Here is a 19,638-nt window from a genome sequence, read left to right on the forward strand (position 1 = left end):
CCTACTATTTTTTTTGAATAGCTAATTTATTTTCAAAATTGATTTCATGACGTTAGATATGAAGATATAACGAGTTATTTGGCGTATGTTTTACAAAAAATCATTTAGCCGTTTCTTATCTGCAGATGGAGTCCAAGCTTGGTGCATGCTTTAAAATTAATTTTTTGAAACATACCAAGCTAAAACGATGTTGTATATTTTTAGAATCAGCTTTTTTATTTGATACCCCACATGAAGGGTTTTAAAAAATAAATTTCATCCGAAAAATTATGATATCATCAAATGATTTAGGAGCACAAAAACCGGCAACTATCGAAACTATAAGTCTTATAATAATAATAATAGCCTTTGTTATGTTGATCAACAAGGTCCTCATGTTTTGCAAATAAAATTCCTCTTGCGATTAGTACCTAAGTTATAGTGCATTATTATTAATCAATAAGAATGAGTGCGACAAAATATCTAGGTAGACGCTGGAATTTATTTTTGTTAATGACAATGTTTTGTGGAAATACATTAGACATTTATAAATAATATTCGATTGGTAGGGTATATCGATTAAGTATTAAGTAAAAAATAAATCTATAATTTTCTTGATGGGCGAAAAATTCTTCTAAATTATGCTTTTTGTACTGACATGGTAAAGTATCTTTTATTTTTTATTATTATGACTTTGGTGCTGAGTGTATACAATATTGAGCAAAATTTTGGCTAAATAAATTAATTATAATACCTACTTAAACTATGTACAAATTACTTACAAAAAAATAAAACTGTCTTTATCTAAATCAACTAAAAATATAAATTCTTAACTATTTAGAAAAAAGGTAGGTCAAGTATAAAATAGTTTAATCATTACGTAATTCTAATAGCTTCAACATATATTGAGATCTGCACATTATAACCAAGCAAGTTAGCACCACTTGGTGTTTGGATTTTGAAAACTATCAATAAAATATCTTATTTACGGGGAATTCAACTAAGATTTATAATTTTTCCGCTCAATTTTAATAATTGGCAATTGCTATTCGAAAAAAACATAGGTAGTTTCAAAACTGTTACCCACGAGAAGGTTTGTAGTACTAAATCTGAGTTCGATTTCTTACAAAATTATACTAATTTAGCCATTGTTTGAAAGAAGGTACAACAGTACGGCGGAGAAAGACCTGGAATACGTCTAAGTCCTTGGTTGTCACGAGAATCATAGTGCCGCGGTCGTGCAAAATAAAATGACCTCAAGGAGGCACCTACCTACCTATAGGCATTACGATTTCATTGTACTTAGAATTATTAAATACTACAAGTATATGACTTCAACTTAAAATATCACTAATAACTATAATGTATTAATTTATATCTAAGCCACAACTTACATCTAGATCCTTACAATATGGCAGTTGTCAAATTGCTAGCTGAGTTGTTGCCTAAGCGCTAAGCTAAGTGATCATTTGGTTTGGTAGAGCGCGGAGTTTCGTTGCGTCAAATAAAAGTTATTAATTACTGACAACAATATCATGATGTATCACAACCATTATTGCAATGAATTACTTATATGTGTATTTGGTAATATTAACAGGTACACATTGTTCATTAAAATATATTATGAATCATGTTTAACATAACGAAAAAACTACTTTGTTTTTTAAGTAGGTATATATAGGTATCTATCCATCTACATACCTACCTCTCTTATGTTGAAGAATTTGGCAAGAGTTATTTATTTATTGAAATTAAAGAAATTGTACACAGACGCTACGTCTATTTATGTCCAGTAGAGAATGGCAATATGACATCGCATTTTATGCGTCATATTCTGAACGTTTTTTGTATTTTAATAAAAAAAACTAGCGAGAAAACGAGCAGGTGGGTCACCTGATATTAAGTGATTACCGCCGCCCATGAACATTTGCTGCACCAGAGGTATGGTATGGCAACCGATGGTTGCTGGCAGTTCAAGATTTTGTTGTTCCGCCCCTTGAATAACCCCATGTTGCCTAATTATTACATAAATTTTAGTTTATTTAACTATAGAATACTGCAAATAATGCAAACTTTGTAAACATACGTTAGCACAGGTATTTAAAGTAAACAACTAGACATTCTACACATTTTTTTTCAATCATCTACAAAAGATACACACACACCTACACAAAAGTATTTGTAAATTGTTGGCAGTGAATGAAATATCTTAATTTCTTGAATTATATTTTAATGCTGTTTGTTCTAAATGTGTAGAATGTAGATCATTGCCATGCTGGTTTTGTACAAAAGATTTTACTTGTATTTGACATTATGGGGTAGCAATCTTCAATATACTTACAATCGCTAAATACCTCGTGTAAACGAATTTTGGTAGCAGTAAACTCAATATTGTGACATAGTTAGCTGAATAAATTCGGCTTTTTTTCTTTATCTTCATTTGAGCACCAATACCTAATAGTGTAGGTAGGTACTAAAAAGAAATGTTTAAAAGTGACATAATAGGTAATATTTATACCTATATAGATCACCCGAATTTAAAATTGGCACAGAAGAATAACATTATAATTTCTGAAAAATATGCTTTTTTTGTTAAAAAAACTTAATACAAAGTTACCTTTCAAAAATATGCTAATAATGTTCATTTTACCGCATAATCGAAGTTTGCTAACTGCTATTCGACTTCGAAATACCGCGCTATTGTATTACAAGAAAAGTACAGTGTAAACTCCATGTAACGTCACTCTATTTAACGACAAACTCCCTTAAGCGTCGAAATCAATTGGCTTCGGTTGGTTTAGCTTGTCTTTCATACCATGTTTCACTCTACATAGCATTACACCCACTCTCAATAACGACAACAATTGAGTAATAAAAAGTACCTTTTAAGTTGCTAAAATTAGTAAAAACTGCGCAGCTGTGTATGATCTATTGTCGCTTTATTATCCTAGCCCACAATAAACTCGACTGTCCGCATCATGCATACCGAACATTCTAAGAAATTCGTTCTTTTGTTTACAAATTGGGATTGCTTGTACGTGTACACTGTTGTTGACCATGACTCATAAGTAGGAGTCATGGATTATCTATACCTTATCATATTCTTAGTTGCTCACAAACTTTCTAGCGTTCAAATAACATTCTTTTTTATGCACATAAATAAACTTTTTCTTTTTCTAATTCTGATGTTTCTTCTTTCCATTTAACGACAACTCTCTATAACGCCATAAAATGCACAGTCCCTTCGGTGTCGTTATATAGAGTTTATACTGTATATAAATGTACTTATTAAAACATTATATTTTACAATAACAGTGTGATATCGTACAAATAATAATCCGTTTAACGATCACATTAAGTAACAGTATAATTTAAAGCAATATAATTTTATTTTATGTACATATCCGAACAACGCTTTGCTTTATATCATTAATAGGTATATTAAATATAATTATCTATTTACAAATATAATTTTTATATTATAATATTTACTTAACAAGTAATATTGCAGCTCGCAATTGCCTTTATTCTTGTCTCGTTTCCTTCTTCTATCACATTTTTCGTCTTCGAGTTGGAAATATGAGTTGACTGGAACGGTTTTTTTTTAAATAATCAGGTAGGTATCTATGTGTGATGGCGATTTCTATTAAAATGCTGTGCTTTGGCCATGCCCGATGTTTTCACAATACCTTCATATATTATTTAATGATTCTGATATATATAAAACCCCGCTGTCATCAATTCTTTATTCAAAATTGTAAAGTTATCACATATCCTTGTTCAGATTTTCGTAGCTCGTAGCCCGTAGCCAATTCAACCTCATAGATTAATTATACGGGTAACTGATTACTAGACGTTACCCTATCCTCAATCCTTATGTAGTCATAGCCTGGCTGTTCACACACTCGTCAATGTCATCACTTATCGGCAGTCATCAGTAGGTGCCCTCACTCGCAGTCCGAGGCGGGCGGCCTACGCTGAGTATTGTCTCCTTGTTCGGATAGGACCAGCATGTATACAATACAGATATGTTCATAAAAATTTAAGTCTAAATTTGTGTAGTCTTTTAGTCGAATCTGAGATAACTTATGGTACTAAGTCATATATTACTACATGTTTTAATTCATTATTACCTAATAATTCAGTCGAAGTATATAATTAGTGATTTATATCACTGAAGTTTATTGCGACCGTAGGTTCTTTACCAAGTCGACTTTGATTTGGTGCGTTAGTTTGCACCCGAGGCATATGCAGCGTGAAAACATTGTTACAGCTGGTCGTAGAAGCTACTCGATAAAGCACTTTTGAAGACGTGGACGGAATTCACTGACTTCATTTTGATACACTATACGAACATCAACGAAGCCCTCATAGATCAAATGATTGCTGATGTTTAAAAATAAAAATCAAATGTTTTTCAGGGAGTTTGAGGGTTTTAAAATTATAACATAGCTTACCTATTATATATATTCTGGAATTATCCCTTCCATGACAATAAATTAATTAAAATAATATTGGAAAAAAATATAATGAATATCTAAAGCCACGTTCACACCAATAAACAGTTTAATTTTTCTTAATATTTGGCGAAAATTATTGCGCTCCTTGTCAGTGTCACATTTTTCCCTAAAAAATATTCTAAATTACGGCAAAAATATTTACTTCCAACTCAATATTAGTGTGAACATGCCATTAAACATTTGTAATAAAAATGTGCTATAGGTATTTATTTTAGGTATTACTAGATACGGTGATATACTTTGTCCTTTTAAAAAAATAAACTTTTAGAATCTAATGAATATTTAGGTTTTGTATATTATTCAATCCTGGTATATCTATTCTTTCACTACAGCTAACAAGAGTCGGTAGAAAATAGTGAAAATCTTACTAGTCAACGACTATTGCTTATGTTTATTGCACGAGGTAGGCGCGTACAGCGTACAGTGGATATGTAACAATGGTTTTCACTCTACAATGCATTGTCAGTCTAACCTTAAATCTAAGTCTCTTAAATCTATTATTCACAGTCTCCGACCGATGGCGACACAGTCGTCTTATGCGTGTCACAGTAAAGGCAAATCTACCGCGCTACAAAAATACGTGGGCACTGGGCAATGTCCCGCAGTCAAAATACGAGCAACATTCACAGAGAAAAAAATATGTCTCCCTTTAACTTTATAACTATTCATAATAATATAATTACTCCGTAAATAAAACCTCATTCGTAATATATTTTCTCGACTTAGCCTAGTTAATCACGTCCCGCACACGGAATAGTCCTCGTCCGAGGAATACTTTTGTATCTGTTTGAATCCGAGAAAAGGAGAGCTTCACTTTCAGTAGCGAAACCGTTCACTTGAGTTCATCACAGCACGCGCAGAAGCGAGCGGTCGCCGTGCCCGCTAGTCTCCGAAACGCGTGCACGCTTTCTTCCATTTGCACTGAGTGCACCAGAGATCGCGTTGGTCCATGCCGTACACCTTGCGACACTTCTTGTTGTCGGAGCGCGGGCGCCGGCCGGGGCTGCCGGGCGAGCTGCTCGCTCCCGTGAACTTTAGGTGCTTCTGAAACAGATACAAATTAACAATATCATATTTTATGAAAGAAAGAACTTAGCCACGTTTTATTTCAGAAAATAAAATCAAAACATACCGGTGAATGCGAGTTTGACCAGGAATGCGTTACGGGAATGCTTATGGGCCGCGCTGATCCATTTTGCATAGTTGATAATAGGCCTTGCCTGAAATAAAAAAATCAATGTTAAATATTAAATAGAGGTACCTACTCAAGATATTTTGCGAGTAAAATTAATATCTGTCGTTTAAAAAATCCCAATGTACATTTAGGAATTAGTGCCAACTTTATGGAGGTATCTAACCTTCATGAATTTTTTTCACAGAGTGAAAAAGTTAAAAGAACTCCGGTTTTTCCACGGGGAGATGGTTTATGCGGGATTTCTACCCACAAAGTCCCCAGGGCCTCAGCGAATGTGAAGAGACTCCGGGATCTGAAATCTCATCGTTGCCTCCCTCGCTTGAAGATCGTTGAAGTGTTTCCGAAGAATCTCGTACCTGTAGGATCCGACCAGCTGCCTTTGATAGTCGGGGTCTTCGTGCGGTGGACGGCACATGTCTCGGTGGGACAGGGTGGGCGCCGGCGCCGGCGCAGCGACTTCACGCTCCGTGTAGTAAAACTCTTCCTCATGATCACTCTCACCTTCTTTCTTGGGCCTAAAACAATATATAAATTTAAGATTACTTTATTTTAAGAGTCATAGTAACCAACCAAGACTATGGCTATCTCTTAAGAGTTTAGACGCAAATAGGTACTCTATCCAAGGTTGCTACGCACAACAATTACGACTGACGAATATTTGGATATTCGTCAAGGCCATTCAAATGTATCATTGAAAATATGTGATATCAGACGGACCCAATCATCGATCCGTTGTATAAGAGCAGGGTCAAGAATATATTAATTGAACCAACAGATGTTATCGGCTAACAGTAGGTAGCAGGACGGCGTTATGTAAGAACGGACGCGACCTTGCGCGTAATGAGCTCGGCCAGGGTGTAGTGGGCAACCTTGTCGCGAAGCCTCGTCGCTTCCGGGTCACTCTAGCTCCATTCTTTCATTTCAAACATCTCTTATTTCAATGAAACTTATTTGAACAGGTTTTTGACGCGTGTATTGTTTAAACTAATTAATTAATTTTTATTTAATTCGATATAAGTTGGCATATTTCATGTCTTCTTTGCAGTTTGCTTACAACACACGTTAAGGACTAGTGTGAACTTGTTTAGGTATATTGAACTGTGCATTTTAACTAAAATAACTATAATTTAAGTACTTATAATTTATGTACTTATTTTATTAATTGGTCTATTTGCGAAATTGATTAATTAGTTTGAAACAAGAGAAAAAGCAGCGCTTTGTAGTAAGTTCAAGCACTTATGCGGTATGAGATACGAGATAAGAATGATCTTCACCCATCTGATGAAAGATGAAAAAGGTATTTTTCATGAATAACCAACCGCTAAATTTGTTGATCGTAGGCTAAAATTTAATGTTACTTCCTATGCCAGTTTCACCTTTAAATCTATGCGGAACTCTTCGGTAAAACTGACTTTGATCGATTAATGGTGATTTTTCTAATGGGATTGGATAAACAAATTAAATACCAACTAAGTAGCTAGGTAGGTATCTACTCGTTTAACTCAACATTTGCCCTTTTATTTAAAGAACTTCAATGTCGTCAGATGTTACGTAATGGCACGGGTTACGTGCGCGAAAGCGGAATGCATAATATCTCGCATTATCGATTTCATATGTATATTCTCGTTGGCAACCGCCATCCAGCGCGTGCAATGCCTCAGCCCATATTAAGCCCGAAGAAGATTAAAGTTCAAGGTTTTATTTCTTTGTCGCATGCGCTGTGCGCACCAATGCAACTGTATGCAATAAACAAAACCACCACAAGACTATGAGTAGGTAAGTACGTACCCTAAATGTGTTTGTCTGATATGAGCCTCGATGGAAGTACACGAACCAGTGATGTAACCGCAGCCTCTCCAAGTGCATTCGAATACTATGTTGATCTGTAACAAACGACACGTAGAGTTAGTTTTTGATGGAGATTGAACAGGTTAATTGTTAGATTGATTGGAAAAACTCGATCAGTACTCAATGAGTTTGTGAAAAAGTAGAGCCTTGAGAAGTGTCTGTCGACAGATATTGCATAGCTTTACTTTTAGCAAATAAAGGGCATTCCTTATCGTGTTTAATATAGAACGAGGCCGTTCCATTTCATTTGTGATATGTTTCACAAGAAGATTTAGTACCGTTGAAATCACAATGTTAAATTGAGCGAAGTATCGTACGGAAACGACTCTAGGTCGCGGCCTTGCCGATGTCGCAACGCCTCACTCCCTCGGTAGACTGCTGTTCGTTGCCACACCCGCTTCGCGCGGTGCGCCTGAGACGCCACCACTCGAACGAATAACCGACTATGTCAGTGATATCTTGAGACCAATGTAAAGTAAATATCAAGACAAATAACATTTCAATCACTTAAAAACTAACAAAATTTAATAATTACGTTTTAGGTGACAAAAATGCGCATAATCTTTTAAAACCTTCCATCAGGCATTGGCATTGAATTAAAATACATTGACATTATAAGCAATGTCACCTACGAGCTGCGGCTGCGACGACGGTGACTAGTTATCTGTTCGTTAATGCGAGGCGGAAACAATTCAGTTTCCCAGCGCGTGTAGTGTAGATACACGTGTTTTGCAATGCGAGGTGAGTTAGTGAGTAATAATACGTGTGTAACACTATGCAATAGCTAGAGAATGTTTATATTTAGTATCGATAGCGACACGAGGTGAGAGCGCGAGGAGACTGGCTCGCTCGCCCAAATTCGTAAGCGACCTTCTGCTCAATGCCACATTACGACGACCGATCAAATTAATCCGATTGCATCGCGAAAGCTTCTTTTTTTAAACGAGATCTATTTAATTTGGTATTGATCAATTGCAACGAGGTAGTCGATAAATCAGGCTATTCTTTAATTTCGTTCGTAGCATGGCGTAACTAGGTAGACGTGCTACGCTATGCTACGCTGTAGCTATATGTACAAATTCATTTTGCACAACTGTATATACTAATAAATAAAGCTTACCTTGTTTTTGTTAATGATTTATTAGGACTTGGCTTCCTGAATAAAGGTAATCAACGAAAGAAGTGGCAGCCATTTTAACAAGGCTTTGAATTTTCTGAGGTCAATTTTAGGATGAGAAAAAGTTTATGTAATAGATTTTATTGATGTGCTTTGATCAGTAAGTAGTTCAGTTCTCAGCTGCAATTGGTTGCAATAGATTTATAGTATATAATGGTACATTTGAGAGATAAATAGGTTGCACGAGTTATGTCAGGGACACAGAATTGGGGTGCGCGGGCGGTATGGCACCGTTGCTACCGCGCGCCGGGGACTGAAGCTATATCAAGTGCATTTAGAACTGGGTCAGGTCAGGGGTGCGGGGGGAGGGGCTATCTAGGTCGCAGCACCACGGCCAAGGGTGGTGTATGAAGGTTGCGCTACTCCTTTGTCTCCGTTTCGCGGAAACTATGTCCAGAGGGATAAAAATATTTATCATTCAAATTTTACCCAGCTAAAAAGGTAGGTAGCTACTAAGTTTCAAAAGGGTCTTTAGCTGGTAAGTATATCGAAACGTAGATGCATATTGCCCGATAATCCTCTATATTCTGTCCTAGCTACCCATAAAAAGGAGCAGCTGTGAACTAGTAATTTAACACGGAATCACCTAATATAATGCGGCCTATGGCAACAGTCATACAATGACGACAGGTCGTGAATCATGACAATGTTACGAGTACCTACCTACATTATATCACAATACGTACATGTCCGCTTACAATGTTCGATAGAGGACATACCTCCCTACTACTTTGATTGTCATTATGCAAAAAAATACATAATAGGAAGTAGGTAAGATTAATGATAGAAGATAGGTATGATATAATCAATATCCCATTAATATTCTCGGTCGGTAACTACTGGCCTAAGTACCTACATAATACTCGTAATTCATAGATATTTAAGTCATCATCATTGCTGACAAAACTGCGCTCAGGTTCCAACAGCATCCTAAACATGTTTGCGAGCAAGATGGATTCACCAATGCTTAAACACATTGTTCAAGTGTTGGTGAGGCCACCTTTGTAAATGTTCTGTCTTTTTGCCACGAATATAATAGGTACTAACATTAGGTTTTAAGTGTGTTTGTATACTAACAAATTGAGCCCTAGTTGCACCAAATAAAAAGATTTAGTTTTATTAAGATTATTATTTGGTAGAACAACGCTAAACAACAAAAAAAGAAAACAAAAAAACTATTATTTAACTTTATATATTGTATTGTTACATATAAACAGTATAAAACTGTGTTTTTAGGTTTGCAATCTACACTAATATTACAAAGGGATAGAGTTCGTAAGTTTGAGTGTAGAGTATAGTCTCCGAAATTACTCTTTCGATTTTCTTTCAAAAATTCTTTCACCATTTGAAAGGTGGTACATTTTTTCAGACGGACATAAGTACAAACACCAAATTTTCCCGAGCGAAGCCGGGCGGATCAGCTATTATGTAAGTAGTACCGGAATAAAATGGAACATCTGAGATCGTATCACAATAATTTTGTGGTTATATCTTTTTCATATTTATTTATTTTGTTAAAATCGTTATTACATTACCTTGCAAATGTAAATGCCAATCGAAATGCAGTTTACCTTTTTTGAAAGGAAATGTGAAACCTTCAATACGATTTACACTAAAACTTTAACAGCCAAGTAAACTATCTACTGAGCCTCAGAAAAGTAAATAATTGGCATAGTCGATCCTTGCCCTATCGAATTCTTTTTTTTTTTTCAAAAAATTTAAGTGTTGATTGATAGCCAGTGTAACTCGGTACGATTTCAGAACTCTGACGATACCCTATACATTCAAATCTATTGAGTCATTTAGAAGTTATGGTAGAATAAAGAAGCTTACATAAGTAGATAGAATGAACCCTGGAAACATTACACTCCTTTTTTTGTACAGTCGTGTAAAAAGTATACGAATCGTTTTGTTGGCATAGGTACGTAAAGCCTACAGTCTAATATTTTATGTGAATGATTCGCCTTCCCCTCGCAACAGAGAGGGTGGGAGTGGAGGGCCCGTCCCTCGCTGCACCACTGACCTAGTTTATACCCTCCATATTACAGCTAACGCAAACTGGGTTCCAACAGGCGAGTTTATTAATCGTTACTATGCTTGCTTTGACGTTTTTAGTCCAGTATTTCAGGATTACTACACATTTAAATATCTTTTGGGATAAGGTATCGACGTACTTCGAGAAATTCTCGCCGAAGCCAAAAATTGTGTAAAAATAATATAAAAAACTGACGGATAGTAATCACCATATCGATCTGTGCCTGACTGACCACACCCGTGACCATGAATTCTCAAAAACTACTTACTAGCTTTTGCCCGCGGTACATAATAATATGTAACATGGATGATGACTACTAGTCAAATTAGTGACTTTTTATCAAACGTCAAAACACTCGCTAGTAAGGGAGCTTGCCTGAAATTCACAGATGTGACGTCATAATATTTGACGTAATTTGAGGTACTTTGCGGCAGTGCGTTAGGCCCGAAGGTTAGGCCAGATTCCAGCCTAACGTACGCAGTGTGTCTATTTACAAGAAACAGAAAAGAATAGAATATATTTTATGCAAATAAACTTTTATAAGTTTGTACACTTAGGTGTCGTTTTATCTAAAGGTGCATAAATGCCTCAGTATATTCTGTAGTCCGTACTGCTACGCGCATGCGTGTCCCTTATAAGCATATTTTGCCTGAAAATCATTGCTAGACTCAAATGAGCTTTAAATCACAGTTAAAAAAATATTCTATCTCAATAATTATGTTATTATCCACCAGGATCTCTAACAAATTGATGGCAGCTTAAAGAGGGTAGAAGAAGATATACCAACACCATAAAGCAGCTTAGTTCCATTTATTGGGTCTAGCAAAAAACTTGGTCATAATTATTATTTTGATCGGACTTGTTTGAATGGCCAAATTATGTTATAGAAAATTCGCAATTATGTTTTGTTTGATAAAAATATGTAAAATTTAAAAACTTACACTCGTGAACCCCAACAAAAGATGACTTAGGTTTGGGTTTATTATAAAAAAATCTGTTGAATTTATTGATAAAAATTCTTTATTGAATGTTATTGCCAAAAAATACATCAGTAATTTTGTTTGTTATATAAATGGAATTATATAACGATTGCGCTAAACTAATTCCGTCGCAAGATTTCAAATCGTCTCTATATTCTACTTCTGCAACCTGCAGTCATGCACTTATAAATACATACTTTTATCTCATAATGGCCGTCCCTGGCCAGTTTCACAGTGTGTCGTATGTACGGCTTACACGTGCCGGGTTGTTTCTCTGTGTGCAGTTTAGTGCAGTTGGATGTAGTACAGAAGCTATGTTTGCTAGTGACGTTATACAGCTCGTGGCAGTTAGCCGAAGAGCGAACACGAGGCAACTTAAATGGAAGTTCTACATATTCCATCTCATAGCAGCTCGAACTTTGCTCAAGCCTTTTATGACTTCTTCTTAATACTATCTGCTTATTATGCTCCTATCGATTCAATTAGAAACTTTTAAAGCTTTATATTCGATCGCGGTTTCACCTTAATAAGTGGTAAGAAAATCGTTTTTTTTTTACTGTGTAAGAGTTTTTGAGTGAATTTAATTAATTTCGGTGCTTAAAGATTTTCTTTCATGTACCTGAGTATAGGTAGCAGCAGAACGCAGACAATAAGTTACTTAATTAGGTTAAAAATAAAACTAGCCTACCATTACATCTATCAATGATGGGCATATACAGCATTGCAAAGGTGTCTCTGGTTCAATTGGTGGGTGTTGGTTCAATCAAGTTGGTGCCTCAATTGATTGAAGATTTAAATCGACTGCAACGTTGCTAAGCAGAAAGTTGCGGAAAAAGCCAGACACGTGTAGCCCCAGTGGAGGGGGGCTGAACAGTCGACAAAAGGTCGTGGCCAGAGGGTGGTTGGCAACGGATTCTTTATACATATAAACTAACGCTATACCATACTATAGGTACGACTGCATTATTTAACTTTTAATGATACAGAACATAAGTATCTATTTTACGAAGTAAATTTTACTAAACACGTGTTTAAATTAATTTATTATTGCTCTACTTACTTAAAGTTATCATTAAGTAAGGCATGGCTTACGGTTTACCTATCTATGGGTTTAGCATACTGACTGGTATCTACCTAAATCCTACTCGTATGTGTGTACTGTAGTAAGAGTATATCGTGTACGTACCTGTATGCCACGGTACGGTAGAATCTTACTATGAAAATAACATTTTATTTAGGTAGCGTAATAATTCTATTTTCTCAAGGGGTCATATTGTATTTGTTTGCCTTTAATATTATGTCTCTATGGCAGAGATAAAAAATATCTACAACGCAACAGGATCTTCCTTCGACGTAGTTATTGCGTTTCGAAATTGTTATTATTGTAGAAGATTATATTATATTGTTTGTTATCAAGGTTTTCATTTGGTTTTAAGCGTGTATTGGTGTATATGCAATCCGGCATTAAATGCCGGTTTGTTATTGCGCTGTCTCTTTCTTTGGCGAAACGAGATGGCTTATTGATTTGTTTTCATTGCATCTCTCTTTAGCGCGTTAATGCACATAAGTCTGTTTCGTTTAAGTGACCTTCTCCTTATTTACTTTAACGCAACTCTGCTAGATAAGTTGTTTTGATGGCATCCCGCTCTATCTGTAGAGGGAACGAGGAAGACGCCATGGGTTTGAATGTTTGAATAGTGTATGACGCGGCGGTAGCTTCTAGTTCCTAGCGGTCTTTTTATGCAATCTGTGGTAGGAATAAACGTGGACAGCACTTGCCGTTAATTATGCAACATCCATACCTCAGGCCTCCACCAATTGCGGATGTCCACAAAGCTAACCGTTGAACTACTTGCGTCTCTAGGCTCTACCAAAGTTGGTTATTTTCCAAAATGAAAACTGAAGTCACTTATAATAGGTTTCTAAGAATCGACATTGACGGTCGTTTGATATAATAAAGACCTGTAGGTAGGTATTTCCTACCTAGTTGGTTTCTTAGTGCGACTTGAGTTCATAATTTATGTTGATAAACTTAAAAGTACCAGTTTTGTCAAATTTTTTGTGAAGTAGTATTTTAGGTAAGTAATTGCAATTTCAGATTGTTTTAGACTAGGTACCTACTCGCTTCGCACATAGGTAGGTACCTACCTACTTTATCTGTTTAGGACAGGAAGAAGGCGAAGCTAGGTCGCCACATCTCACGTGGCAGCGCACGCCTCGAATTTCAAAACAAACTTTGTCAACGAACCGAACCTAAAGAGTTTACAAACAAAACCTTTTATGCCTAGATTTGCTTACGAAAATAAGACTAAATAAAGACGTTTCCGCTATAAACAAATTTACCCATGCATATTATTAATTTTTCGCTCTTCCTTCTGAGATTTCTGTCTAATTACTTAGTGATAGCCCGCTCAATTTAGCTCAATAAATTGGGGCAAAGTTACATTAATTCGTATAGAGTTGTAAAATTGTACGAATTTTTAAGATGAAACTTATCGTTTGTCTAAAAAACGCAAAAACCTAATAAATAAATAAAAAAATAATTGCGAACTTTGACCTTGAATATTTTTTTTGCAAATGCTAGATCGATGGGGACTTTCACATTTCATTGAGAACATTCGTACAAATTTTCAGCTCTATGTGAATTATTGTAAACTTGAATATCTATTTCGACTGGGCTATGATTTAAGTAAGGTTATTTAACTATGCATATTTATGATAGGTACATCATACCTCTGTACAAAGCCTTTAACAACATAACAAATAAAATATTCGAGATAAACAAAGGAACAAAGCATAATTTATTGCATTACTGAAATTGTTTTAGATCAAGATTAAGTAAACATTCGTCATTATTTCTGTACAGACATAGATACATATCTCTACGCTAATAGCTACCAGCCAATAATAGCTAATAGCTAGAAATGCCAAATCAGCATGTTTTTGGAAAAGAATAATAAATGATTAGTACCGTAGGTGAGTATTATAGGTCTATGACCGTAGGTATATTTAATTAGGCTTTTAAATGTTATTAAACCTAGGTACTTATTGTGCAGTGGTAAAACTGTGCTACTACAGAGCTTATTTTTTGTTTTTAAAAGTATTCGACAAAGATACTCTTTGAATATAATCTGAGTTACCTATTGGATAAAAATGAGATGGCATTATATTTATAACCAAAGAAAACAATGCACATCGAATGCTTCTTGCACCCCGTGAATAGGGGGCTTCGCGCGCAGGTCACTGAACTGAGCCTCTACGCCGCTGCTCGCTACCCTATCCCATCCATGAGCCAACCCATAATAACTAGCCGCGTCGACAAAACTTTTATCAAGTGTTTTGTTGATAGAGGAAATGTTACCAATTTTTTAATTCACTTCCTGTAAAATCTACCTATCTCTTTTACCAAAGAGAGGTCTCTTTGGTGATTTTAAGAACTTTATAATTATTTTATTGTGGTTTGCATTTGTAAGAAGAAATGCTGAGGATTTTATTAGGTCGCTTGAACGTAAATGTTGATTTACCTACTAACAAAAAATATTTTTGTTATTATCAACCTATATTTATCTTGATAAATAAATTAGCATTTCGAATTTTAAGCCTTCTATTACAAAGCATTAAGAAAATTGGTGTATTTTTACCGGCCCATCTTCGTGCTTCCTTTTCGAAGATAGAGCTGGTGAAGTGCACTGTACTGGTTTGATATTACAAATAGCCATAAAAAAGAGAATAATAAATAAGCAAATGTTGATAATTAAGTCATAAGACTTGCTAGTTCCACACAATCTTCTTCTTCTTCTTCTCTCTGGGCTGGTTTCCGCACTTAAACGTTTCCGTCTGTTGTGCGTGCGTTGCCCCTCCCCGCCGAAGTCTTCACTCCAGCCATCCAAGCTCGCTCCAGAAGCCAAGTAGACCGCCCAGGTTGCCGAGGGCTTCATGAAGTGAGGTTGGGGATCCCAGATCCACACAATATTATATGAACAATATTATACAGTAGAAACAGCATTCCGAAATCCGAACCAGTGAAAAATTTATTGAATAAAAATATATTCTATTCTATTCGAGTTTCATGCCGGTTGGTAGGTTTACATCTGTTTGATAAGTATCGGATAATCTGATAAATAATTATCAAGAGACATTTTACTTATCTTGATACCTACATAATTTTGAACCTTGAACTCTCGTAATACCGATAAGTAGAATAAGCTACTATTGGCGTCACTCAGAAAAGCAGGTATTATTTAAATATTTTTATCGAATTATTGGAATGTCCTCTCAAACCAACACAAAAAACATCAGGTTCAATGTGTAGAGGTTATCCGAGAGTTTTAATCTAAACAAACTAATGCCAAAATAAATAATTTAATTAGAGCGTGATTGCTATCACAACATCTAATTATTCAGTTCACAATCCAAATACCGAAAATATGCGATATCGCTCCGAATCTCGGAAGGAGACTGAATTAAAACCTTCGAAACACCCGTATTTATGCAAGTTCAATCTTGTCGGCCTCCTAGTAACAGATTGTATGACATCGAATGAGCCAAATATCGATTTTATCAAACTACCTGCATTAGATAAATTAATAATTTTATATTATTTTTGACAACTCAAATCAATTTTTAAAAATAACCTTACAGTTCGGCCGTCCTGAATTTAACACGTCCTCGTGTTTCTAATCAATCTTGTCATGTCAGTCGCGGGCTTCCTTGCCCTAAGTCAAATCCAAATCATGGGCTATCCTGCCCTTCGTCAAATCATTAAAACCTACCCTTGAACTGCCGAACTCTCAGTTTTAATATCAAGCCAACAATAAATCCAAACGACTAACTTCTCATTCGATGTATACAAAATCTGAACCACTTATTGCAAATTACTTTCCACTTCACAAAAGACTAAATTCTTAAAAAAAAACTAAAAATTTTAATCACCAAATCAAACTCAATAAAAATTTTAATCAAATGTGGGTTGTTTACAAAAAGATACCAAAACAAAATTAAGACAACGTGAGACACGTCCCGCTTCTGAATTATTGGCGTCACTCAGAAAAGCAGGTATTATTTAAATATTTTTATCGAATTATTGGAATGTCCTCTCAAACCAACACAAAAAACATCAGGTTCAATGTGTAGAGGTTATCCGAGAGTTTTAATCTAAACAAACTAATGCCAAAATAAATAATTTAATTAGAGCGTGATTGCTATCACAACATCTAATTATTCAGTTCACAATCCAAATACCGAAAATATGCGATATCGCTCCGAATCTCGGAAGGAGACTGAATTAAAACCTTCGAAACACCCGTATTTATGCAAGTTCAATCTTGTCGGCCTCCTAGTAACAGATTGTATGACATCGAATGAGCCAAATATCGATTTTATCAAACTACCTGCATTAGATAAATTAATAATTTTATATTATTTTTGACAACTCAAATCAATTTTTAAAAATAACCTTACACTACAAATAAAAAAAATTGAAAATAAGTCTTATAAAACACAAACGGTTATTTATCTGATTGCATATTGTTGTTAATTGGTAGGTACTATGCAGATAGGTAAGTATGGCATAACTACATATATGACTATAAAATGTATAATAAAAGAACACATGCATTGTAGTCCTACAGGTGGTGCGGCAGCGGAAGCTTCGAACTCCGAACCAAACATCCCCCCTTGTCCCGCGAGAAATGCACCCGCGGTTCTTGTTTTTCTGCCTATGACTACAGAGTAACATGTGATAACATAAACATACAGAGGTTCGACGAAGCCGTCTAGGATTCAGAGCAATCGTTAGGAGTGACCCAAACTGGCTCACTTAGTTAAGGCAGTATGTAGAAGAGTCGTCGTATTCGTCATTTACTACGAGATCAAAGGCGTCAGACTACTGTGTCACTCTTTATACTGTGCTATGACAGTACAAGGTACAATAAACACATGAAGAGTACCGTAGCAAGAAACTCCGCGCGTTCGTTTGCCTCATCTCGTTCTCAGAAATGAAGCGAGTTACTAAGTAGGAAGCTAAAATTGCTAGTTTTATTCAGCCATTAGCTCAGCCGTCCCGGGTTTGCCTGGAGTTTATGAAAAATCCTTCCTTACCTCCATGCAAAATCTCAAGTTTCATGACCAAGGCGGTTTGAGCTGTCTGTTAGTTAGTTTATTCTTTTATACCAGTATACATATTTATAGACTACGAATAATATAGTAGGTATGAAGATTATAAATGTATTGTATGGACGAACTACCTACTGTAATATTTTCTATATACCTAACGCTTTATTTGTTAAAAATTTAAATGAACTTTCTTTGTTTCCTTTAGCTTTAAGTAAAACTATATATCAATAAGTTGAATAAGGCAGTAGGTACTTATACACTACTTAGATAAGTTTTTGACCTAAAACGTGACTACTAATAATTTTCTTCTGGTCATAATTTCATAATTATAGAGCAAGCAAGAAAGCAAGAATCCTTACGTTTTAAAAGTACCAATTTAAGATAAAAGATAAACAGATAGTAAATATCTACCTTCCCTTCAAACGAAACGTCAATTTATAAGGGCGAAACACAAAAACTTTAAGGTATGGCTCGCTCGAAAATCGTGATAAAACACTGCATAATATGAGTCAGAGGCCCTGGCGTAGTTTAGTGAGGTGCTGAGGACTCAGTAATGATGAATCAGCTTAGCGGGGCAGCCGCCAATCGGTGTAGAGACGCCTTGCTGGTCACCGACCTCGGCTGGTTCTGACTTGTTACAATTTCACTTTTTCTTCAAACGACGCACTCAGAACTACCTCCAACATGCCCGCGATACTGATTCGCAATTAGATACATACCTGTCTATTTGCAGATTAAACTGTTGTTGTTAAACTTAAATACTTTTAATCTGGTCCAATGCGAAACGATCAGCAATTTTGCAACTCTCGCGACGATATTTGGCTGCTCTTCAAGCCATAAAACTACGCAATTTATTGGTGCGTTGTATTCGTGGAATCCGATGTTACAGATCTGCTGTCGCATAAAGTTTATTTGACTTGTAAAATGGAAAGTTTGTTGAACCCGTAGGACCACTCATTATCGCGTCTGATGAACCCGCAGAGCCATTGTTCCCGCCGGTAATATACGCCGCCGCATAAAGGTAGCTACCTAAGTTGTCACTAAATATTGTTTTCGAATAGATTAATGACTATGGACTTCATTATCATACATTATCAAATTCATTGGCTATACATAGACTACTTTGGTAGGAAACGCGATGTATAACTCCGAAACGAGAATGTTGTGAATGTAATGACAGAAAAGTGATTGATTTCTTTGTATCAACATTGTACTTACATTAAAAAATTATAAATAAATGGGCGATGAGATTAAAAAATTAAAACATGGAAATTGAAACAGCGCAAAGGATCAATATTAGATATACAAATCACAATTCATTAAAAGGGTAGCAATAGATTGTTATTTACTCAGATATACACGAAAGGTATCTTAATTGACTAGGAGAAAAGTAAAGTTCAAATGATGTTATGGTAACCGTAACCAGTAATTAATGTTCTGTTCTCAACCGTAGCCGTAGGCGCAAAGTAAATTCCTGATTCGGAATCAGTTGAAGTGAGTAGCAAGTGATCCTTCGAGATGTAAAGTGTAAACATTTGAACTGTCAAGAACGGGCAGTGCCCCGGCACCGGTGTCAATGCCCTGTCGATGCCGGTTAAAAAAACGCATTGGCTCCACCTATCCGCCGACTGATCCTCGAGACGTGCGTATATGTTAAGAAAAATAGAGCTGCCAATCTAATTCTGCACTTTGTTACCGTTCGTTGTGCGCCCCTTAGCAATATGTTATTATGACGATTCTTTGTATTAAATGGGTGCCAGCTACGTTGCTCTATGTTACTTTCTAAGATT

General features: G+C 35.7%; 1 protein-coding gene and 1 long non-coding RNA gene across 2 annotated transcripts in view; one reads left to right on the forward strand and one right to left on the reverse strand.

The window, feature by feature from the left end:
• The window catches only part of LOC123864332, a 23,235-nt gene extending 8,618 nt beyond the window's left edge, over positions 1-14,617 (forward strand). Inside the window, exons 2-4 of the long non-coding RNA XR_006795750.1 lie at positions 2,697-3,260; positions 14,568-14,572; positions 14,607-14,617. This is a non-coding gene — a long non-coding RNA (uncharacterized LOC123864332). The remainder of the gene's footprint in view (positions 1-2,696; positions 3,261-14,567; positions 14,573-14,606) is intronic.
• LOC123864309 (zinc finger protein 704) overlaps positions 3,257-19,638 on the reverse strand; it is a 72,668-nt gene continuing 56,286 nt past the window's right edge. Inside the window, exons 5-8 of the mRNA XM_045904664.1 lie at positions 7,483-7,577; positions 6,051-6,209; positions 5,632-5,719; positions 3,257-5,543 (exon numbers count right to left, since the gene is read on the reverse strand). Of these exons, the coding sequence (XP_045760620.1) occupies positions 5,382-5,543; positions 5,632-5,719; positions 6,051-6,209; positions 7,483-7,577 (504 nt within the window). The 3' untranslated portion in view covers positions 3,257-5,381. The remainder of the gene's footprint in view (positions 5,544-5,631; positions 5,720-6,050; positions 6,210-7,482; positions 7,578-19,638) is intronic.

Source organism: Maniola jurtina, chromosome 4 (assembly GCF_905333055.1).
Source record: "Maniola jurtina chromosome 4, ilManJurt1.1, whole genome shotgun sequence".
NCBI classification, from domain to species: domain Eukaryota; kingdom Metazoa; phylum Arthropoda; class Insecta; order Lepidoptera; family Nymphalidae; genus Maniola; species Maniola jurtina.